The following is a 22,831-nucleotide window of genomic DNA, read 5'->3' as shown; positions in this document are numbered from 1 at the left end:
AGGGGAACAAAGAATGTAGACGCACACGGGGAGGGCCGCCCAGCCCCCCTCCCTCCACCGAGTACATGTCTTGGTATGTAGCCTAGTGTTTTTTGCATGTAGTCCACGTACCTCACTTCTCAGGTGAGCGTCGAACACGAGGACAAGCCGGACAGGAGCACAGTGCCAATGTGGACACCGTTTGCTCATCAGCCCAGTCTGGCCCAGCCAGTTCAGCCAAGCCAACCCCTCCATCTTTCTCCGCGCCCTCCCTTTCGTCGCCCTTCTGTGCTCCAACCGTGTTGAGGAGCTTCCCTCGGATGCCGTTGCTGCGTCCGATCCTGCTTCTGCTGCTCATGCTTCTGCTCATGCTTCTTTCTGCTCTGGCTGCCACTAGTGGGAAGAGCCGGCCTCTTGACGGGAGATGGTGCTTGACTTCCCTACTCGAGCATCTGATCGAGAATGACTCTGTAGAGGCTAGATACCATGCACTGCTTGCTCATAACAGTCTCCATCATTGATGTGCATTCAGATTGTCTATTGTAGATGCATAATTCCCTTCCTCTTCCGGCTGGCTGGCAATCAATAAAGAAGCGGGTCGAACATGCAATACTGCATTGCTTTGCTTGGCTATGCGAGCACGATGACATTCATCGTTCTTCGATCTGAACACCCTAAACCACAGCTTTGAGCTGTGACCTTGTCATGACGCCGGGCAGAGGCAGTAGATCCAGGCGGACACAAATAGAGGAGAACGAGCCACGTTGCGCTGGGATCTCACCATCAGGAGCAGCTCCCAGCTCCTAGCTCCCAGCTCCCGCCACTTGGTCCTCCTCGCTCTCCCTACGCCGGCATCCGCGACGCGACGCTACAGAGCACAAAGCACTACCCAGACCAGGTGCCTAGGTCCTGTTTGCTGACCAACATCAGCCACAGTGGTCGTGGTGCATTGCAGTCGGACGAAGCTTCTTGTCAGCCACGACTTTGGTGAAGCCTCGTCCTCTCCTTTTCCCCTCGACGATTTCCGGAAATAGCGGCTTGGTGTGGGGGTGATACCTCGACAGGTAGCTTGTGAGCAAGCGAGGAACATCGCTGGCTGACCTGCATGCTCATCTGCAGATGAAGTCAATCGCTACTGCAGCTCAGAGTGAGGCTGGGACCAGACTGCATGCCAGTCTTCCTGGCCCAGTCAACGACCGGCCATTGCCATGTACCCCACGCACTATGCAGGCTACTCCAACCCAACCTTCTTCAACCGACAGTCTCCATTCTCCAGTCACCAGTTGTCTCCTGCCTCAAGCTCGCTTTCCATTCCGTGCTCACCGGATTACAAGACCTTGGCGGGGCTCATTGCTCGAATCTGGAACGAGAGACGTCTTTGTCTCTCCTAGCGGTCCTGCGGCTGCTCGAGGCTAGCCGCGACCAAAAGACCCACATATCTGCCAGCTGCACAGGATGTGCACAGTAGCAATTGCTGCGGGGCAAAGCGATCGAGCAGCACCTGATGGATGAGCATTGGCATGAGAGCACGAGTGAGTGAGGGGTTCCAACTTCCAGCAGCGTGGAATCTGCATACGGCCGTTGCACCAACCGGAGCTTATTAGACTGCTATTAGCTGGTGCATCCCACTCAGCCCATCTAGCGGGCAAGCAGGCGGGGAGGGGGACGCTTGAATCAAGACCTCGCCGAGCTAATAACGGCCGCTCCTCTGCTTGAAGCTTCTTCTCTGGGGATCAGGAAGCCTTGTGGGGTCCAGCGTGCCGCATCACGAAATAAACCCGGATCGCTCGCTTATGACCGATTGTGACGGTCAGTTGTCAGTCAACGCGGGCACAGTGAGGTTAAATGAATTCAACGTCATGGGGAAGTCTCTGCTCCTGGTTGTTTGCAACCAAATCACGGGCTGGTATTTCAGGAATCACCTCCCTGACACCGTTCTCTGCCAACCCTGGCAATATTGGTCGACCTATCGTTTGTTGCAAACCACCTGTAACGGGCACCGTGTTCTCGTTGAGGACGGCAGAGAGCCAACCGAGTCCGGCTTTCATCCATTGATCTCGGAATGGCAAAGCACGTCAACTTCGAGAGGTCTCGGGGCTTCGACCGGCGCCTGACTCTTGTCATCGAAGACGTTTTCCTGCATCCACAGGCGTGGTCTTGCTTGACGTTGCAGACGTCTTCTGGCCGGTAAGGATCACGCACAACTCCCAGGGCTAGGCACCCCGTGAAATTGCGTGTCTCGGAAGGCCCGCCAAATTACAGGCAGCCTTTGCCCCATCGAATCCTGTTCTGGCACGGCTGTCAGACCCGACGAGTGGATCCCTCCACCATTCTTTTGCTGGTGGAGACAAACACGGCAGCTGCTTGCGCTTGCGAGGTATTGTGGGAATTTTCGGTGCGCATGAACTGCCTGGCGGGGTTGCAAAGGCGGTGATGGTTGTGCTTGAAGTCCACGCCTCATATCCAGGGCTCTTGGGTAGCTATTTGATCAAGAGACCGCGAAAGTATCTGAGCTTCCTCGTCGAGCTCTTGAAAGCCTTGCCAACGATGCCAATAACCTCACATCAAAGTGCCGGCTGGACATGGCCAGATTTGGCGACCACCCGCCACTATTGCTACGTGCAGGGAACCAACAAATGGCGACTTGATCGTCAGCCTGCAATTCCTCTACGGTAAAAAGAGAGGTTCCCTCACAAATTCTCGCGCAAACAAGCCCCTGCCTCAATTGATCATTTCTTTCAGGTCGCTCAAGCCTCTGGCGTCAAACGGACAGACACCCACGGTCCTTGTGGGATGGTTGGTCTTGGTGCTCTCATTTCTCGAACTGTCGTTTGAACTTTTGCCATCCCAGACAACACTCCGGGCTGACGGGTAGCCCCCTTTTTCTCATTTTTAGCTCTCTGTTTCAGCGGAGGTACTATGGAGGACTGCAGCGCAACCGCAGGCGGTGCTCGCTCCAAATCGCCCTCGGCTCCCTCACCTACAGAGACTATGCCTGTCATACAGGCGGGCGAGGGAACTTACGATAATGGCGGTCTGCTTATCGGCGTGTCAGCGCTGTTCACCGATGCGCGTCGACGGGCGCGGGTGGTGCAGCTGCACCGCGTCGAACGGTGGGGCCACTATATCGACAAAATCCGTACAGTGCATTGTCGTCTCGCGCAAGTGGTTCCCCCGGGGTTTGCAAGCCCACCTACCAGGCCCGCCCCGCGAACCAGCAGGGACCAGCAAGCCCGCGGAAGCCCTGCCGCATGGACTCTTCCACGCTTCCGGACCCGTTCCCCGAGCAATTGACACATGGCCGCCAGAAATGACCCTTGCTCGTTCAATTTCATCCTGCAGCACCCAATTCCATGCAAGTGGTGGGTGGGTTCTCAACCCTGTCTCATGCATCACGAAGGCCAACGAACAATCGAGGAAAGTTTGGTTGCTAAACAAGAAGACTGTTGACCGTCTTTTGCCCTTGAAATGGGAAAAGGAAGACAACATTGTCGACTGGACGTGGTCTCTCCAGAGCTTCACCGTTTGTTCTGCTCGACCGGACTGGTCTGGCTGGCTGGCTGCGCGCCGATGTCGATAGTTGCTACTCTAAGCCAAGCGACGCCTCTCGCCTCTGGCCTCTGCGCCTGCAGCTCAGCTCCCCTGACGATCAAAGAAATCCCCCGCGGCGTTGCATTCTCATTTCAGCCTCGTTCCTTGGCCTAGCTCGAAAATCTGCACTCGGTTGATTGCGCCAACGCGAACTATCTGCAATGACGTCCCTAGAAGGCACCACCCAAACAGGTCTTGACCACTGATCTCCGGATCGTCAATGGAAGCGATGGAAGATGATCAACGCGGTAACCTGGAACGGCCTCGGGAGGTCTAGGCGTCCCGAGGACGGCACGACTAATTGCTGCGAAATATTGGACACGGGTGTGGCTGCGGGTTCCGTGCCGTGTTACTATGGCTGTATTTGCCACGGCCGTGATGGTTTCCCCTAATTTCCAACGAGGTTCGTTTTCAGTTAAGTGATGTTGCGAACTAACTGAATGACGACTTTTCAATTTATTCTGGACCGGCCTTTCTTTTACTTTTCTATTCCCCTGTCACCTACCCAGCACTGCTCTGCTACTGCTTTTTCCTGTGACTGAGTCACGGATCACGTCCTTTTACGAATGATTCGCGCCCACCCTGGAAGACGAACATTCCCAAGGAGCACAAACCGGGTGGCAGAACTTGAATATATCTAATGCTCGTGGGTAGTATCTGATAAGTATTGAGGTTCACTTGGTTCTGTCGACCAGTAGTGAAGAAGCGAGTTGTAATCAGTATTACACTCGTAGCAGTTTGTAAACACATTCACATTCGCACTTAGTCTCTGAAGTCACAACGCATCTAATGCTCTTTTGTTCTTCCTGTTCTGACGTATGCTCCCTACTGAAGACATGTATTGACGCAGTAGATTCTCCTCCCACCCATCACACGTCCCGCAACGCCGCCGGCCACGGCTGCTGATTGAGAAGCTCCACCAACGATCCTAGTGATGAAGTTGGGGGAATTACCATGCCATTACTACGAATCACCGCTGCCGAAAGGAGTAAAGCAGCTTGCGGACGCTGAGAACGACGCTCAGGCCGATTTTTCCCACTCGTTAAGAGGCGCGTTTCGAAGATGCATGATCGGTCGTATGCGCAGAACTCGGTGCCGCCGAGTGATATCGGCCCAGAAGCTTCGCGGTCATTGTCGTGGTCCTGCTGAATGTTAGTCAGAGCCTGGCAATCACTTGTGATGAAGACATTGTTGCTGCTGTCGTAGGCAAACGGCCCGCCTCTGGCGCCTGGCAGAAGCCCGCTGCTTTGTGGCTGAGGAGAGGACCGATGTGTTGAGCGAAAATCAGCTCTCGCCGAAGTCCGCGCAGACGGTCGCCATGATGGTGAGGGTGTCCTGAGAAGCCAGGTCCCCAGGACGCGCTAGGTGGTGCTGTTAGGGCTATGGGCATGCTGGTGACTTCGTGGGTGGGGAGGTGGGTGAGGAAGGCCGAGGGACGCGAGGATGATGAGAAGCTTTCTGAGAGGCATGTGGACGGTCTGACTGACGTTCTGACAGCCGAAGGAGCACAACAACAACGAGGAGAGTTCAAGGGAGAAAGACGCCCGTGGATGGCGCAACCTGGTTATCAGGATGGCAAATTGACCATCAAGCCTGTCTACTCTGCCCAGCATCGCTCAAGAGATGGGCTCCCCGAAACATCGGTCTGGTCAGGAGGAAAGCATGCCACCCCTTCTTCGACTCGAGGCCATATCAGCGCGGCCATCGAGAGAGGCCCTCTCCGCCACTGCTTAGATATACTTGCCTATCGACAGTTCTCAAAGGCCGTTGAGGTTCCAAAGCCATAAAAATCCGGTGCAAAGTCAGTGTCAGCTCGAGGAGGTAAAATTTTTGGCGTTGAATGGAAAATATGGCGGCCCGCGTTGTCTGTCCAACAAATTCTTAACAATTACCAGACCTCGGCGTGTTGCTCACGCTTCATGTCCCAGAGACTTGATCTGCATATACCGATCGAGGGGATGGATGGCACTGACTGGGCTCCCTCAGCACTGGTTTGCTCTCCTGGCAGGCTACCACCACCGAAGAATCTGGCGTCGAGAGGCTACGTTCTGAAGATTGCGCACGAAAACCTAGAAACGAAAACTCAGAATTATCCGGTGGCAACTCGTCAATCACTAGCATGCGAGGCTCTGGACCAAGTGGTCCCTTCGATTAGAGCACAAGCGGTTTCTGAGTTCATCAGCAACTCCGCCAGTCTCTTGTCGAATCCTTTACCCCTTTCATTTTGAGGAGGACTCATCCTGTGACCGTCTACGGGGGCCGGGCTGGTATGACGCACCACGGATGATCTCGAGGCAGATCTTCACATCTGAAGCGGCCGTTCAGGCCTCCAGGGAGGTCGCCAGGGGATGGTGACAACATTGTTCGTACCTATACCTGGGTTTCCCTTCACGCTTGCGTACTGGATGTGCCGAAGGACATGGAAGGGGATCAGCATATGAAAGCAAGCGTTGATACAGTGGATATGGACCGGACTTGCGTCTGTGATCGGTAGTGCATCGTTGGGAACATCTACAATATACAACACTCTATTTCACGATTGAGCACATGGCTGGATGAGAAGAAGCACATAGGTTGTGCTTTGTCTGGGGTGCTGCCCATCACGAGAGGCCTGGACAGTGGGCCTGGGTCCATCGATAGATACGACGGCAGTGAGAGTCCGCTGTATAGGGACTTGGCTACCTGCTTTTATGCTACATTCATCTACACGAATGGATGTTCTAGGTTGTGCAAGAAGCTGGCTTAAACAATGACCCACGATCCTCCTGACAGCGAGATTCGACTATGTGACCAGGGGACAGGCAGGAGGCATCCATCGCAGTGCCTGGAGGCTCATGCTACGTTCACCTGCAGGTGGATCTCGCCCAGATGGGGCCCCCGTCGTAATACTTTGTTCTGATTCCCTCTTCGGCATGTTGGGACGTTTGACGTGGATCTCGACCTTCCTATCTCGGCAGTCGTCGAGACAGAACAGCCGTGCCTTCGGCTCCTCCTGAAGATAAACTGTCGCCCTTTCCCCCCTGGCTGCCCCGGCAGCACGTAACATACGTCCATCGAAAGTGGCACTCTCAGCGCAGGAGGTCGTGGGGGTTAGTGTCGAGATCGCCCACCGCGGTGGCCTGTGGGATCCACGAGGGCGGACACTGCTGGGCCCCCCGTCTGGGCGCCGCGGGCGTCATGTCCCACATGCTCGGGTCGGACTTCCAGAAGCTGTCTGGAAGAGGAAGGAATGTCTCGCGTGGTAGATTGCGGGAATGAGGAGCAACTGGGGATGAATGGATGAGATGATATGTCTCTTTTGTTTGTAGATTACAGCATCGTACAACGGGCTTCTTTGCTGCGGACACTTGACGCCGTGAGCCTGGGTTTCATCCTCGCTCTTGTCAAATCCAGGCAGAGTCTACAGCGAGTGCAGGAATCGTCTAAACTCTGCACACTGAAGAGACCCTGGCATCGAAGGTGAGGCGAGTGCCGACCAACTGGTTGCTAGCATAAACTTAAATCCCTCGTGAGGCATGGGTGAATTCCAAAGCTGCGGCGCGCCGAATACAAATTGCCATAGAGGGCACAGCGCGCAAGGGTGTGGTCTCGCCCAGGGAAATCGGTATGGTGATCAGATGGTAAGAGGGTGTACTTTTGTTCTAGAAAGTTTAGGAACTGTCAAGGGCTGAGAGGACCCTCCTGGAAACCCTCCTGACCCACGGTGGGATCCTGCCGTGTGTTATTGCTGTCGGAGGCTTCTCTCAACAGAAAATACAACGGCCATTCACATTTTGACATGCCATGGATGCCGCGGCGCCATGGAACTCTGGCATGGGGGCACTTGTCGTTGAATGCGAGTCTGACACCACCCATCAAACTTACCGGCCAGATGGTCGCCGTTCATCAAAAAGAAGACAGCGATCTGCCGTGACGTGCCATCACCGCGACCCTCGCTGCCTGTTAGGGTAGGTTTGAGAGGCTTTTGTGGAAATGAAACCACCCCACACCGGTGAGAGCCGGGGCCAATTTGCCTTGGGATGCGTTATCTAAATCCGTAGTGATGATACGCAGGGAGAAATGGGTGTGAAATTTATCAGATTCTCATCCCCGGCGGCGACCGCTACCGTTACCTGGCTCGAGCCTGGGAAGAGTGGGCCCCACCGCCGATGCCACGCGGGCACACCACCACGCTCCAGCGCTCATGCCCGGGGTAGTGGTGGTGGTCAGGATTTGCGGAGCCATGGAGAGCGAGCGTTCGGTATTCTCAGCACAAGCTGGCACTGACTCGTCCAAGCCGTCGGCATCGCATGTTTACGTGGTGTTCAACGGTCTTCCGGTAAGCAGTAGGGGTCCGGAAGCAGTACCCTCAGCGGGCGATGGTGGTGTGCAGGCGATAGGCGCCCCAAGGATAGGACAGAACAGGACAGGAAAGGGCATAACAGGGTATAACTGGGCAGGGGCCCTGGCTCGGTGAGCGTGGGCGTCAGCGTGGATGTCAGCGTCAGCGTGAGACGGGCCGAGCAGTAGGAGTTGGCGTGCTCGCAACCAGATTTCCCACGTGTGGAGACATACACTGTGTGCCGTGTAAGCACGAAATACCGAGGCGTGCTGCGGACTCAGACAGCGCTTGCCGTGCCGTGACATGGGCTGCGACCCGTCGGACGCAGGAGAGCAGACTATATGTTTGCCAATATTGCAGCCGGCGGGCGTGTGCCGTGTACGCACGCACGCACGCTTGCTTTCAAAGTTTTGGCCTGGCCTTGGACTGGGAAAGCTTGAGCAGGGAGAACGGCCCGTCTGTACGGATTACTGATCCTCTGGAAGGTTGACGTTGAGGTGGAGGTTGAAACGATATCAGACGGCGTATGCCTGGGAAGAAGTACAGTAAAAAAATTAATAAAAAAATGAGGCTCGAAAGGGCAAGAGAGGCATCTGATTCCCCATTCTCCATTCTCCGTTCCCTCTGTTTGGCACGGCAAGGATCTGGACCAGCAAAAGCCAGGGTCTCGGTGGGTTGGATAATGCAAACGCTCGATCGACATGCGTTGGAGGGCGGTACCAGGATTGGACAGGTTTGATCTGATGGCCCAAGCGTCTGAGGTTGATGAGGATCTGTGCAAGTAGGTTGATTGTGGCTGTCATCCACCTGTGCTACTACTGGCTGCGTGATACTAGATGCAGTGATCTGGACTGAGATGGCGGATGGTGGATGCTGGCTGGATGCTGAACGCGGACGTCCAAGTTGCCGAGTGCACTGCGCCCTGGATCCTCATACTGGAGTTGTCTCTGCCTCTGCAGCTTGGGTTCTGCCACCTCGAATGCCTGGGCCGGGCCCGGCCCTGGACCTGGGCCGTTCTTTGGCTGGCAGTCAGGATGTTGCCTGCACAAAGCGCCGTCTGGGCATATCTCCACGTTTGCTGGGCAGATGCGAGTTTCCCTTTTCCCCCTCCTCCTCCAACGTCCCAGCCCGTCCCCAATCCAGGGTAACTCACTCGGGTAAATTCCAAGGGTTGCAACCTCACCTGAACAGGGAACACGGTCCAGGCAGACGGACGAGCAAGTGTCAGGTGTGTGAGATGGGGGATGGCCAAGCTGCCCCAAGGTGGGAACCACACAGCCGTAATAGCAAAGAGGGTGGGCAGGGCAGGGCAGGACAGGGCATACACGGAAAAGCTTGAGGGGAGACGAAACAGCTACACAACTACAGAGCAAAAGACGCAGCGGCCGAGTGCAAGAGGATGAGAGAGAGAGGGGGGGAAAGGGAGAGAAAGAGAAAGAAAAGAAAAAAGCAGTGCTATGCTGCTTGTCTTGCTGTACCAGTTCCACAAGTGCTGGATGCTGGCTGCAATCTCTGAGACGGCTCGTCAGTAGACTAGATATCGATGTTTCTAAAGTGGTATGTTTGTGGTGTGGTGTGGGTGGACAATGTTTGCATCTATCTCATACTATGCATCCAGCAAGCAGCAGCAGCAGCAGCAGCAGCAGGAAGAGGTATTGTTCTGAGGTAAACGGTTGACCCACCACCTTGGGCATGAAAAAATTGGCTGCTGTCTTCCCTTCCAGCCTTTCAGTCTTACGATATACGGTGTCTGCCTCTCTCTGCTCCTTTTACCACTCTATGCATTTGCCAGCTAAGGAATATGTTACTGCCGTATCTGGATACCTAGACTACCTTCTACTGAAGGCATGCAGCACGGTTTAGGTAAATAGATGCTGTATGTAGTGTAGCTCTGCCATCACTTTCACCTGCAACTTGCCTGCTCCCTGCCCCCTCCCCCCAGCTCCCTGCACCCTGCACCCTGCACCCTGTACCCTGGCACCTTAGGCCTGCACATGCACCCCGCTCCCTCAGCTCGAGGCCACCCCCCCTGGCCCAACGCTGCTGCTTTTCCGTCCCTCTGCCCAGAGAGTCCCCTGAAAGCAAATTCCCTCGGATCAACCAACCGTTGCCAACTGCAGTGGTTGCATCTGTACTGCATAGGCGAGAGCACTGGGAAGTCTACCTCTGGAGAACCCATGGGCCCTGGACTCTGGACCTCTGGACTTGGCCCCCTCTCTCTCGGATCAGATCGATAGATGCGAGCACACGGTTGAGACATACCACCACCGTACCGTGCTGACTGTGGACGACGCTTATCATTCCCGTTCTGGTTTCTGCTGTTGTGCTGCTCCCACTTTCGCCTTTCGCAGACACGAGGTCCCATCTCACCATCTCACCATCTCAGCCTGCTCTTGGCTCTTGACAAGGCCTTCTATCCAGCCAAGCGGGCGCTTCTTCTTTCACCTGCTCCTGCTCCCCCCTCCACTCCACATCCCCTTTTATGTCCTGTCTACCTCACCTAGCCCGACTGGAACAGGACTGACTGGCCGGCCTTGGCTCCATTGGACTGGAGCACCCTGCACTAGACGAAAGCACCCGAAGCCCGTCTAGCGAATTGTGCCACTCGTCGTCTATTTCCTTACCCGCCCGCTGAACAAAGCTCCGGCCACTCACATCCGCCTCTCGCGCGTCAACCGCTCGCCTTCAAATCACCGGGCCACCAGCGCCCGTCACCTCTCACCTCCCGACGAGAACGGAACCATCCCATCGTTCCTCGACGACTCAGCCTGTCGTCTCCTTCGCAGGGCCTGCAACGCCGCGACACCTCCATCCCAGGCCACCCCCTCCGCTCGACACCGCTCGACTCGAACTCCGCCGCGCCCTGCCCTCCATCCAAACGCCCACCCTATTTTCGAATCCCAGAGTTACAAACGTCTTCCGGCTTGATGGCTCGCATCTAGGTCTCCGGCCTCTCTTCAGCGCATCTCAAACAGGCTGGCCATTGCCACGATGCTTATGACGCAGACCGCAGTCTCCGCACTTTCTCAGGGTCAGCAGAACAATTCCTACGCTACACGCGGTCAGCCTGCGACCGACGGCTTCGGCTTCGACGCAACACCATCCAAAGACTCGACCGGCCAGGCGTTGGTCGACGTGCAACCGCAGCAACAATACCAAAATACCAACTACTCCTTCCAACCCTACGCCATGAACGGAATCGTGGGTACGGCACCCCCGGGTGCCATGTACGTCCGTGCCCTCTACGATTACGAGGCCGACGACAGGACGAGCCTGAGCTTTCACGAGGGAGATGTCATACAGGTCATCACACAGTTGGAAAGCGGCTGGTGGGACGGCGTCATCAACGGCGTCCGAGGCTGGTTCCCGAGCAACTACTGCCAGATCATCACGAGCCCAGACGACCTCCCCGACTCCGAGCAGCAAGACAATGCCTTTGGCGAACAAGTAGACGAAGACATCGATGAAGACCCGTACGACGATAACGACGAGGCCGACATGTCGGAACTGGAGGAATTGCCGCTGGAAGGCACAAGTGCTGGCGGTATGTCCAAGGCAGACTATTGGATCCCGCAGGCCACCCCTGACGGCCGCCTCTTCTACTACAACACCATGACAGGGGAGAGCAGCTCCGAGCTGCCCCTGGAGTCGCCATCATCCGCCACCGAGGCTGGGCCACGAGACCGCATGAACGTCAACATACCCGACAGGACCAGGCCGCCCCCAGAGATGATGGCCAGGGGCCTGACCCAGGATGAGGATGAGGATTCCGAGGCAACTTCCGCGTCTGAACTCGAGGGCGAGAACCTCATGTTTGGTCGCATGGTAAGACAATCCGCGGCTATTCCCATGGTTTCGGCCGGGGATGAAGGACATCTACTGACCAGTTTGAAAATCATCAGGCTAGAAATAGGCGGTCTATGAGCAAGGACGGCATATCTCCTGCGCCATCACTGGACTCCATCCATGGCCAATACTCATTTGGCAAGGGCAATGGAGCTCCAGCTGGGACGCGAACAACAGACTCGGCGCCGACGTTCACTGCTGGTGCAACCTTCAACCTCCCGACGGCCGCAACTATCCCCCGCTCATTCTTCGATGATGGGCAGACACCCCCTCTTACTTGGAGCCGACTAGTGTCCAACATGAAGAAAGCGATTGATCGCTATCGCGAGGCGATCAACAACGGCAATAAATCAGAATATGTAAGCCGAGCAGAAGACATCTCGGATCACTTGCGACTACTTCTGGCGGCCGGCTCCGGCACGACAGACAACCACTCTGGGCAACCTTCTATCATCTCCACGAACAAAGCGCTGTACCCGCACTTCCGCGACATGATGTCCAAATTCTCCAAGCTTGTCGTCTCGTCCCACATTGCTGCTAGTGATTTCCCGGCCCCCGAGTCCGGTCCAAAGTGTCTTCAAGAAGCCGACGGGGTCTTGCTCGGTGTTTTCTCTTATGTGGAGGTCGCAAGGCAGCAACGAGGAGAAGAGATTCCCCGCCTGTTCCCCGGTTTTGTAATAGGAAGCACAACTGGAGGCAGCTGGCAAAACAACGGGTTAGGCCCTCGCGACCCCATCACATCAAATTTCCTGGAGGATGAGGAAGGTGTAATAGAGCCCACGGCGATACTTGACGGCAAGCTCCTGGAACGACTGGACGAACTTAAGCGCATGCTGGTCTCCGGGATTCGCGAGCTGGACAAGCAACTAGTGGTGCCAGACAAGATTGTTACGCCGTACAAGCACGAGATTGTTAGCAACAATGTCTGCTCTGCCGGAGGGAAAGTGATTGAAAACTTTAAACCCTGGATAGCCATGATCGAATCTATCGACCTCTCCTCGCTGGAGAATAGTTTCCAGACCCCTCAGCTTACCGATTTCAGCATCAACAAGCAAAGCCTCTACGACAACATATCCGACCTGATCCTGGGCTGCCAGTCTGTTGCAGGGCCGCTTGCCGATGAATGGGCCGAGGTTCGCGGAGAGGCATTGGAGAACAGACTCGAATACGTCAGGCAATGTGCCCGGGCTCTCGAGACCAATTCATCCCACATCGGCTTCTCACTGCAACTGTTGTCGGAGCAGGTCCAGATCAACCTTCAACAGCAGGCCGAAACTCGCGCTAGGGAGGAGCAACTTCAGCGACAGCAGTTGACTCGAGGAGAGACAATGGCCTACGGAGCGCATGGGCGGACAGACTCACGCATAGCAACACGACCACCTTTGATGACTTCTCAATCCTACACTGAAGGCGACTCCAACATTGCGAACAACTTGGCTAGAGGGGCCGGAACATACTCCAAAGTCAAAAAGATATTTGGTGAAGACCCCACGCCCCAACAGACGGTAATGGACGAGACACCAGATTACCTGCGACTGGAATACGAGCATGAGCTTGCATGGGACTTCAAAACGTCACCCCCTACTCTCAGGGGAGGGTCTCTGATGGCCTTGGTGGAACAGCTCACTCGACATGATAAACTCGACTCAAATTTCAACAACACCTTCCTTCTCACTTACCGATCTTTCACAACCGCTCGAGAACTTTTCGAGCTGCTAGTACACAGATTCGGCATCCAACCACCTGAAGGACTGTCGCCATCCGACTTTGAGAATTGGCGAGAGAGAAAACAGAGTCCAATCCGGTTCCGCGTGGTCAACATCCTGAAGAACTGGTTCGAGACTTTCTGGATGGAGGATAACCAAGAAGAAGACACAAAAACGTTGATACGTGACGTATACAACTTTGCAAGGGACACAGTCAAGTCGACAGAAACTCCTGGCTCAGCACCACTCATGGCTGTTCTGGACCAACGATTGAGTGGTAAGGATGTTGGCAGGAGACTGATCCAAACACAAAGTCAACCAACACCCGCACCGATCATGCCGAAGAACATGAAGAAGCTAAAGTTCCTCGACATCGACCCTACAGAGTTCGCCCGTCAGCTCACAATTATTGAGTCGCGATTATATGGCAAGATCAAGCCCACGGAATGCCTCAACAAACGATTCCAGAAGAAGACGGTCGAGGGGCAGCCACCTCCGGCCCCGAACATCAAAGCACTCATTGACCACTCCAACCAAATGACCAACTGGGTAGCTGAAATGATCTTGGCTCAATCCGACGTTAAGAAGCGTGTGGTCGTCATTAAACACTTTGTTTCGGTCGCCGACGTACGTGCACTCAAACGATTCTTGCAGTAAAGACAATTGCTAACCACCCAAACAGAAATGCCGGCAATTGAACAACTTCTCCACCATCACATCAATCATCTCAGCACTGGGCACTGCGCCTATTGCCCGTCTGAAGAGGACCTGGGATCAGGTTCCTCAAAAGTCCCAGGCCGTGCTTGAAGCGCTACGAAAGCTGATGCTTAGCACGAAGAACTTCGCTGAGTACAGAGAGAGCCTGCACATGGCAAATCCTCCATGCATTCCTTTCTTCGGTAAGTCTACATGACGAAGCGTTCTTCTGTCTGCCATCGCCGGTTTCAGGTGCTGACTGTTTCTCAGGTGTCTACTTGACGGATTTAACCTTCATTGAAGACGGTATTCCGTCCATCATCAAGAAGACCACGCTCATCAACTTCGCCAAGCGGGCAAAGACGGCCGATGTGATCCGTGACATCCAGCAGTATCAAAATGTGCCATACTCCCTTCAAGCGGTCACAGAGCTGCAAGACTACATTTTGAGCAACATGCAAGCCGCCGGAGACGTGCATGAGATGTACGACAAGAGTCTGCTGATAGAACCACGTGAGAGAGAGGACGAGAAAATTGTTAGGTATGTGGAAATGCGGGAGCAACAAATAACCTACGGACGCATGGCTCTGGCGGGCGGCTTCTGAAGCCACCCGTTTCAGTATTATAGCCCAATCTTGCGCTACCATTACATCCCCCATCACTACCCTAGACTCGTCTCTGATAGGGTCATTGGCTGACTTGATTCATCTGTGATGCAGGGTACTTGCCGAGTCTGGCTTCCTATGAGAGGCATCAGCCAACCAGACGGAAGACGGGAGCCTCATCATGGGCCCCTCACCCGAGCTTTTTGCTGTGCAACGACGACGCTATCCAGCGGAACGCACGAAAAGGTTCAGCGTGCGCCGCGCCCGTCCGCTGCGTTGTGCCGAGCTTGTGCATCAGGAAAGTATGTGCCATCGCTCCAACAAGGGCTGCCACCACTCAACGGTATCTTCTTCGTCTGAGACCGAGCTGCAACTACCAGGCCTGCGTGTGGAAAGCATTGTGAGATCATGGCGGACTACCCGGATCCTCGGTGCCTCTATCCCAGCCTGATGTCCTTCCGGGTTCCACAAGCCCTCGCGTCGCGAATCCGCAGCCGCAAACAAGACATCCGCAATAGGAGGCTCTGTGGCACAAGAGCAAAGGATCTCGATACTCGGGATCAAGCTAGCAGCAACAGAAACGTGGTCAAAGGGCGGGATCGGAAGGAAAAGGCATTGACCGGGAGAGGGGGTTTGGAGGCAACGGAGTTTCAACGGGCAGCTGGTCAAAAGGTCTTCCCCTCACCAAGTCCCGTTTGCCGGACGGGTGTCTGCAGCTGAGAGAGGGGCGGTGATACCTCTTCAAACTTTGAACGGGCAAGGTCGGAAAACAGGGGGGCGCGGATCAGGTATATTCTTGGATTATATGAGAAGGAACTCGGTCAAGGACCTGGAGAAGCAATTAATATCTGCGCTGGCAGCTGCAGATGCTTAAACATTTGATGTTGATCACAGCGCGGTGGTAATCCTGTCAAAATCAATGACCTGTGTGTGTCTCGTATTGTGCTGTGCCGTGTCGTGCCGTGCTGTGAATCAGACGCCAACGTGTGTGCTCGACCGCTGTCTGCGGTGTTGCTGCTGTCGCGGTGTCGGTACAAGCCAGCGCTCGTAGTCGTCTACCCGTTCCTATGCTCCGCTCGCTGCGACGCTGGACGTCTTGCTCGAGACGTTCCTGACGAGGCCGATAGAGTCCTCACTAACAAGATGTGAGCGTAGAGGATGGCTGGACAAGTGACAGCCGATTCGGCAGGAGTCGATTGCAGGTTCGAATTCGGTGGGTGATTCAATATCTGTTAACCTTGAGAAAGTGACCGCAAGTTCGTCCTGGCTGTCTTCACAAGTCGATATAGCATGCTTCTTTTAACTAGTGGCCACGCTGGAAACTTGTCGCTTTGCTAAGGACTTGTCCCCGGTATTTTGATCATTGGTGTGTCTCTTCATACTGTAAATTCACGAACTCGGCTTTCCTTCTTACAATGGAGTGCTCGCATGTTGATTCTGATAGCGGTCGCTCTAAAAACCCAGCCGAACACTTGTGAGGTCTCAAGCCTGGAGCAAGTTGACTCCACTCAACGAACTGTGCCCAGGATATCAGGCATAATTCCATAATGAACAAGAGCAAACTGCATATACACGTTTCAACAACTTGATCTTCACGATTACTAGGGCTGCGGGTTCTTGGGCAAAGGTAAATTGAAAACTTTGTATCATTGTTTAGAAACATGTTCCTATGGGATATCCGTGTTACGAACCCCCGCACTCCCTTACTCCCTGCCTTCACAGTGTTGCTGCTTCAACTCCTCAAGCCTCGCTTTTTCAGCCTCTTGCTTCAAGGCCAGCCTCCGCTCCTCTGCAGCCCTCCACGCCACAATTGGGCCAAGGTAAGTCCTATACGTGGCAATACTATGGTGCTTATTCCCCCTATTCTCGGGTCTGTCATTTCTATGCCACGAAGGCAATACGAAGTTCTTCGCCTGTGTCAGGCTAACCCGTGTGCCATGTACATATGTAGCGCCAGGCCCATCCTGTAACATGTCAGCAGCAATGGCGAGCAGCCTCCTCTTGTCCTGGACAAGAACTGGGTCAAGACTGTATACCATGCACTCGAAGACCACGAGGCCGCTGCGGCGGAACCGGCTGATAACCACGGTGTGGTCCCGGCTCTCCTCCTCAGCCTCCTCCGGCTTGGTCAGGTCTTCTTTCTGCTGAATGCAGAACTCCTCGCCGTTGCGCCCGCATCGCTGGCAAAGCGCGTCGGAGCCTAATAATGCGCAGCGCATGCCCTTGATGGCGCATCTCAGGCACGGTGGTGGCGAGCCTGGGCGGTTCAGCTTGCGCCGGCGGAAAAGAGGCCGGTGTGTCTCGAGGAGGTCGTCGATGTTATCTGGGGAAGATCTTTTGGCAGCTATTGAGGACATGTTTCTGGCCTACTTACCTGGCTTGTGGGCTGTGTGTGTTGAAGGGAGACCGAAACAATGATTATGCCTTCTTGACTGCGAGTTCGTCAGGTAATTGGTTTGTAGCAGAAGCGAAACTGATGCCTGCTACGGTGATATCGTTCATTATCATTGCCCTTATAACTGGAAGGTCCGCCTCGTGAGAGCAGCGAGACTGGCTCTTTCATCTCTGGAAAGTCCTCTTAATTGTCACAGTCCGACTTTTTTGTGGCTGACGCATCTCGAGACAATCGAGTCAAAGACAGAGGTCTATGAAGTCGAAGCGATATGCGGGAGAGAGTAGAGCAGAACCTGGTCATGGTCAAAAGTTGATTGTGGGACAGCGGTGATAGATCAATAGGAACAAAGGATCGTCTCCGTCATAAAGGCTTTGTTGCAAGACAATGGGTGGATTGAGAGACGAGCAATGGCGTCCGTCGGCAGAGGCTTTCAAGGAAGCGAGCAGCTTGGTGGTATAGGCGCGGGAAGACGGAGCAAGACTTTTTCGGAGTGGGCAGAGCGAGTCTTGTCCCTTTTGCTCGTCAAGCTGTGACCGCCTCAAACTCAAACCACGTATTCACGCGATTTCATCCCCAGCTTGTTCATCCCGGCCAGCGAACATGGCACTCCTCGCTGAAGGTCCCAGCAGGTCTGCTTCAGCAGAGGTCGAAGTCCAGTACTTCATGCTTCTCGAACAAAGAGTTGGCCAGTCGAATCGTTTTATCTCTAGTTGTCGACAGTGGCAGCATTGAGTCAGCACAGTCATTCAACATATCCGACCTCTGTATGCTCTCGCGAAACATACTCTGTCAGACACGGGCTTGTTCTAGAAGAAGTTCGTCATTCATCACAAAGGCTCAGTTCGGGACAAGTCTTGGATTGTCAAGATAATCTTGAATTACTATCAGAAAGTATGCTCTTCGAGTCTGGTCGTCAACCAACACCAGGCGGCCAGTCGCGTCCATCACTTCGGCCGGTGAGGCGGGACAGAAAACAAAAACAAAATGCCCCTTTGTATATACAGTGCCGCCGACCGACGAGGACCGACCTCAAGAGGCCACCCTCTCTTGCAAAACGGACCTGCCATTACCATTAAGCCGCGGGTGCCTCCGCGAAGCTCTTTCCTAGGTGCTCGCCTAGCAGAGGAGACAAGACACCTCTTCTCTCCCTTTTTGGTTCTGACCAACGCCGTGCCCGCCCCAGGGGGGTAAGAGTCTCTGACTTGATGATATGCGTGCGTGCGGTTTCGGTGAGGTTGGATGAGATGGGGATAGTAATACAGGTCGGAAAAAAAGAATTTGTGGAAAAGATTATCATCAAAACAGGCCTCCCCTCCCTTGGATCTGACTCGTACTCCGACCGCAAAAGATGCTTTCAATATGGGGGTATCTCCTCTCAAATATCCAAGAAACTAAAAAAAGAAGCTCTCTCCTGCATGTGATTGTAGCCGCCAGCGCTGCTCCCTTTTTGGTCTATGCTGCAACGTGACGGAAAAGAAAAATATTCAAAATGATGACGCTGGATGATGCTGACGACAACAATGCAGGCGAGGTTGTGGTACATAGTTTGTATGTGCGTAGGCGTGCGCGGGTGAATGAGGCGGTTGTTTTTGGCGCCAATTAAGCCTCCTGGGGTAGGCATGTGACATCGCCTTTGTCGAGAAGCAGTATAGGGAAATATTCTATATCCTTTCTATGCAAGCCGATCATTCCGTGGCGTGAAATTTCGTCATTGAGAAAGGAAAACCGGGTGCTGCCGCGCGCTTTGTCCCGAGGCAGAGCGACTCGCGTGTTGCGGATGTGGTTGAAACGTCTGGATGATCGACGCATATTGGGCCGCGAGCAGCGGCTTGGCCCACGAGTGTGAAGCCAAAATTTTGAGACAGCAATGCGCGACCATCCACCGCACCAAGCGCATGAGTTGGTAGCGGGTTGGGAGTCAAAAAACTGGTCGTCATGCCCCGCAAACCCTACTCATGTCCTGCCCCATCCCTGCTTAACTGCCGCGACGGCGAGACCGACGACGGCACCAATGATCAACAGCCCCACGACAGACATGAAGCGGTTCAGTGTCCTCCACCACTTCGCGTTCTCATACCGGAGCTCGTCGACATTCTCGATGTGGCGCTCGAACTCGTGCTCGCGGGAGCGGACGCCAAAGTCGCTGATGCTCGAGTACCTCTCCAGCATGGCCAGTGGCGACGGTTTTGGCAGTGGTAGTATGGCACCTATCATCCAGGCGAAAGGGAAGATGAAGCCGAACACGAAGAGAACAACCTGCACATTGCGACGCCCAAACATGCCGCTCTCGGCTGACCATGAAACTGATGGTGGGTCCCAGACGCTGTATCGATCGCGCGCACGCACGTCCCTGCGCAGATGTGGTGACCACACGCTCGAGGTTATCCGCCGCAGGCCTCTCCGGATTCCCAGTTCCTCTTGTGCCGGCGCCGGCTCGATGTCCATGCTTCCAGCAGTAGACAGGCGCTGGGTTGCCGAGTCGGGTCGTGCTTCGTGGGGTCGACGCCGAGGGCTGTAGATGCCCAAGGGGAAGTGATCCGTGGTTGGCGATCCACTGTTCTGCACAGATCCGGGGCGGCTGCCAGTGCCAAGGTCGGACATGCTCGAGATTGACATGTTCCGCAGGAATTTGCGCTCGCCACTGCCGTAGTAAAGTCTAGCCCATGCAGGAATAGAGTTAGAGTTCAAGCTGCTGGTGTGCGACCGCGAACTGTGAGAGGAGTGCAGATTCCGTTCGGACGAGTTGCTGCTCGCGAAGAAGTCTGACAGTCTCTGGCGAGAGGGTCTCGGGGTGATTTGCTGCAGATCCGCCAAGCCATCACCATCTTCATCGTGGTCTCTAACCGTGCCGTGGTAACCGGCGCGGGGGTTGAAGACCGGGCTCGGTCTCTCTAGGGGATCAGAGTCGGACCGGGAACGGGAAGCGTTCTCCAACTCGGCAGCCAGGGACGAGGAGATGCTCAGCATCTGTCTACTGTGCGAGCTCCATCCCCGGCTGCTTCGTCGGCCGTGGCTACCTTGTTGCGATCCAGATGCCAGAGAAGCAGATCGGGTGCCGCCGCCGGAGCTCCCGGGCTCCGTCTCGGACATGACGGTGGACAGTTGGGAGCTCCATTGGTGCGGCGTGGTTGGCAATGCCATGGGAGCCTGCCCTTCTTGCTCTTCGGCCCATGAAGCCGCCTCTTCCGCCCTCTGTCGTTCGCGCTCGCGTTGCTCGTCGAGTTGTCGCTGGCGCTCTGATGGCCCTGCAACTGATGGGGGCTCCCACTGGCCGGTTGGCTCATTCAAAAATGCCTGTCCAGCAAAAAAGTCCTCGGCGTCTTCGTTGATTATTGACGAGACCGACGTTACTGATCTCCAAGATTTCTTGGTCCGCAAACTTTCCAAATTCTCAATCGATCTCGACCTCGATCTATAGTACCCTAATCCTTCGGAAGACGGCTGCCTGCGAAGCTGAGACGGTCCTGCTGCCGCGCTTTCTTGTGAGTATCCTCCTCGCCCGGGTCGGACGGCGGTACCTGGCGGTGAAGCGTCGGGACTTCGGTTCGGTGACGGGTCGGGAGTGGGATCGCCGTGGACTACGTAGTTTGTCTCGTTATCGGAGTTGCCGGAATGGCCGCCTTCTTCCTCCTCTTCGTCAAGAGAATGGCCCGCGGTGGGCGAAGACGGGCGGAGGAGCGGCGCGTATGAGCCGGAAGGCGAGGGTGGGCTGAAGCTCTCGACGGATGCTAATGTCGCAGGGCTGGTGCGACCATACACCTGCCAATTGGCGGCTCCCGAGTTTGTTGAGGCCGCAGAAAGGAATGACGGCGCCGGCCTGAGCTCGTTTGTTTCTTGTGGTGTTTCTGCTTCAGGGACTGGTGGGAGACCTGGGCTGCTGGGCCCGTAGACTCTGTAGTTTGTGTTGTCGGAAGTCGTCGAAACCCCTGACTGGACGGATTGAAAGGATGACTGCGTCTGGAGCGGTGGGACGAATTGGCCGCTTCCTACGTCGGATGGAGCGCCTTCAACAGAGGGTCTTGGTAGCGCCTCTTCAGACTCTTCGGATCCGCTGTGGCCGTAGATCTTGATGTTAGTAGACTCAAACTCGGTAGACACGGTTTGCTGGGAGTCGAAAGACGCCTGTTCCCGAAGATCCGGACCCAATTGACTGTTGTCTGGTGCCCCTTCTTCGTGCTCTTGGGCGGCGTCAGAGAGCCCAGCCTCGGAGGGAGCCTGGCTGTCGGCCTCGTGAACAATGACGTTGGGGTCGGAGCCACCCGAGGGAGTGTTAGAGTTAATCGAAGCCTGCTCTGCCCCGATTGAGTGGGTTTCCGACTGGTCGTCGCCGGGGACACGCGATGGTGACGTTTCCGGGACCACAGGCAGTGGGGTCTCTGTTGCGTCGGAAGAGGGCGAGTTGTCGGACTGCTTCCACTTGAGGTCGGGTGTCTTGGGGACCTTGCGGAGTCCACCCACCAGGCGATAGGTCGGTGGCGTGGAGGAGGTCTCGGGGATTGGATCGTCAAACTGTTCGTGAACTGTGGAAGAGCCCGGAGAGGACGGCACAGGCGTGCTGGGGGTTATGCTTCGGTCCGGGATTGTGCCCGTGGAGGTAAAGGCAGAGCTGGGACGATCATATTGACTGGACGCATAAGACGTGTAGCCTTCATGCGAACTGGCCTGGGAGACTCTGGGGGTGGATGGGTAGAAGGGTAAATGTGGAGACCTGAAGCCACCGCCCGGACCGCTGTAGTCAGACAGGGCAGACGAGGATCGTGGGTCCAGGGAAGGCTGCGGCTCTGGTTCCGGATCTGGCCGGGGTCTTTGTGGGACGAGTGAAAAGGTCTTGTCCTCGTTCAGCACTGCAACAAACCCTCCGCGGCGAGAAGAGGCGGGCCGGCGCTGGCCAGTAGAGGGCGAGCGTGAGGCCCTCGACGAGGAAGAGGGCTCGGCATCGCTTAGATGAGATGATGCAGAATGTCTGGACGACAAGCTGGTGTGCGTGGTGTAGCTCGAGGCAGAGAGACGCCCTCGTGTGGGAGGTGCATGTAGTGCATTGATGGCGGCGAGGCTAGCGACATTGGATGGCGGAGGGCCAGCAGGGGCTACCGTGGTCGGACGATGGTATCTTGGGCCGTCTCCTGATGTACCTGCACCTGTTGCAGATTTGTCCCCTGAAACACCGTCCTCCCGCCTTGCCAATAATAACCGCGACTCGGGTGCAGACGGCAATGCGACAGGCCCCTGGCCGGGCCTGCCGCTGGTGGTTGTCTTCTCGGAAGTCTGGTTAGTCCGCCTCCAGTTGGATCCATAATCGTCCTCATCGTCGTCGTCGTCCGGGCCGTAGTCCGAAAGCTCTGCCGCGGCACCACTTTGCGGTTGGGGGTCCTCGGAGGAGTCGGCGGCACGTGGAGGTGAGTAAGGAACGACCCGGATGGCACTGGGCTGCTGTCGCAAGGGAGTGAGGCTCGGACGGTCTGGGTCCGGCGCCGACATTCTTCGGCAGGCCGGCGCCTAGGCGATGGCCTGAGCCTGGAGCTGGAGCTGGAGCTGGAGCTGGGCCGAGGTGGCTCAACGTCTTCTTCTTCTTCAGCAAGATGACGGTCAATTCCGGGCCATATCGGCTTCATGCGGGCTGAGTCCACGGGACCTGGGGCCGGATGGATGGATCAAGGGATGGATGGCTACCTGGAGGGAGGAAAACGCCTGG

At 55.5% G+C, this 22,831-nt stretch overlaps 5 protein-coding genes across 5 annotated transcripts; 2 read left to right on the top strand and 3 right to left on the bottom strand.

The window, feature by feature from the left end:
• Positions 1-4,632: 4,632 nt before the first annotated feature.
• Positions 4,633-5,154, top strand: J7T55_014104 (uncharacterized protein; the record flags this gene model as incomplete). Its single annotated transcript, XM_053132151.1, has 3 exons — positions 4,633-4,709; positions 4,777-4,894; positions 5,068-5,154. 3 exons carry the CDS (start codon positions 4,633-4,635, stop codon positions 5,152-5,154), a joined length of 282 nt encoding a protein of 93 aa, XP_052989705.1.
• A 1,484-nt stretch (positions 5,155-6,638) lies between these two features.
• J7T55_014103 (uncharacterized protein) lies at positions 6,639-6,942 on the bottom strand (the record flags this gene model as incomplete). Its single annotated transcript, XM_053132150.1, has 2 exons — positions 6,639-6,835; positions 6,894-6,942. The coding sequence occupies 2 exons, from the start codon at positions 6,940-6,942 to the stop codon at positions 6,639-6,641; spliced, it is 246 nt and encodes an 81-aa protein (XP_052989704.1).
• Positions 6,943-10,882: 3,940 nt separating this feature from the next.
• Positions 10,883-14,744, top strand: J7T55_014102 (RasGEF domain-containing protein; the record flags this gene model as incomplete). Its single annotated transcript, XM_053132149.1, has 4 exons — positions 10,883-11,716; positions 11,794-14,070; positions 14,126-14,342; positions 14,410-14,744. 4 exons carry the CDS (start codon positions 10,883-10,885, stop codon positions 14,742-14,744), a joined length of 3,663 nt encoding a protein of 1,220 aa, XP_052989703.1.
• Positions 14,745-16,447: 1,703 nt separating this feature from the next.
• J7T55_014101 (uncharacterized protein) lies at positions 16,448-17,101 on the bottom strand (the record flags this gene model as incomplete). Its single annotated transcript, XM_053132148.1, has 1 exon — positions 16,448-17,101. The coding sequence occupies one exon, from the start codon at positions 17,099-17,101 to the stop codon at positions 16,448-16,450; it is 654 nt and encodes a 217-aa protein (XP_052989702.1).
• A 1,991-nt stretch (positions 17,102-19,092) lies between these two features.
• Positions 19,093-22,617, bottom strand: J7T55_014100 (uncharacterized protein; the record flags this gene model as incomplete). The annotated part of the gene is made up of 1 exon (XM_053132147.1): positions 19,093-22,617. One exon carries the CDS (start codon positions 22,615-22,617, stop codon positions 19,093-19,095), a length of 3,525 nt encoding a protein of 1,174 aa, XP_052989701.1.
• Positions 22,618-22,831: the final 214 nt, after the last annotated feature.

Source organism: Diaporthe amygdali (assembly GCF_026229845.1).
Source record: "Diaporthe amygdali strain CAA958 chromosome Unknown NODE_30_length_622097_cov_64_914702, whole genome shotgun sequence".
Classification (NCBI taxonomy): Eukaryota; Fungi; Ascomycota; class Sordariomycetes; order Diaporthales; family Diaporthaceae; genus Diaporthe; species Diaporthe amygdali.
Note: the sequence above shows the minus strand (reverse complement) of the source record. Positions and strands in the feature narration are given on the sequence as shown.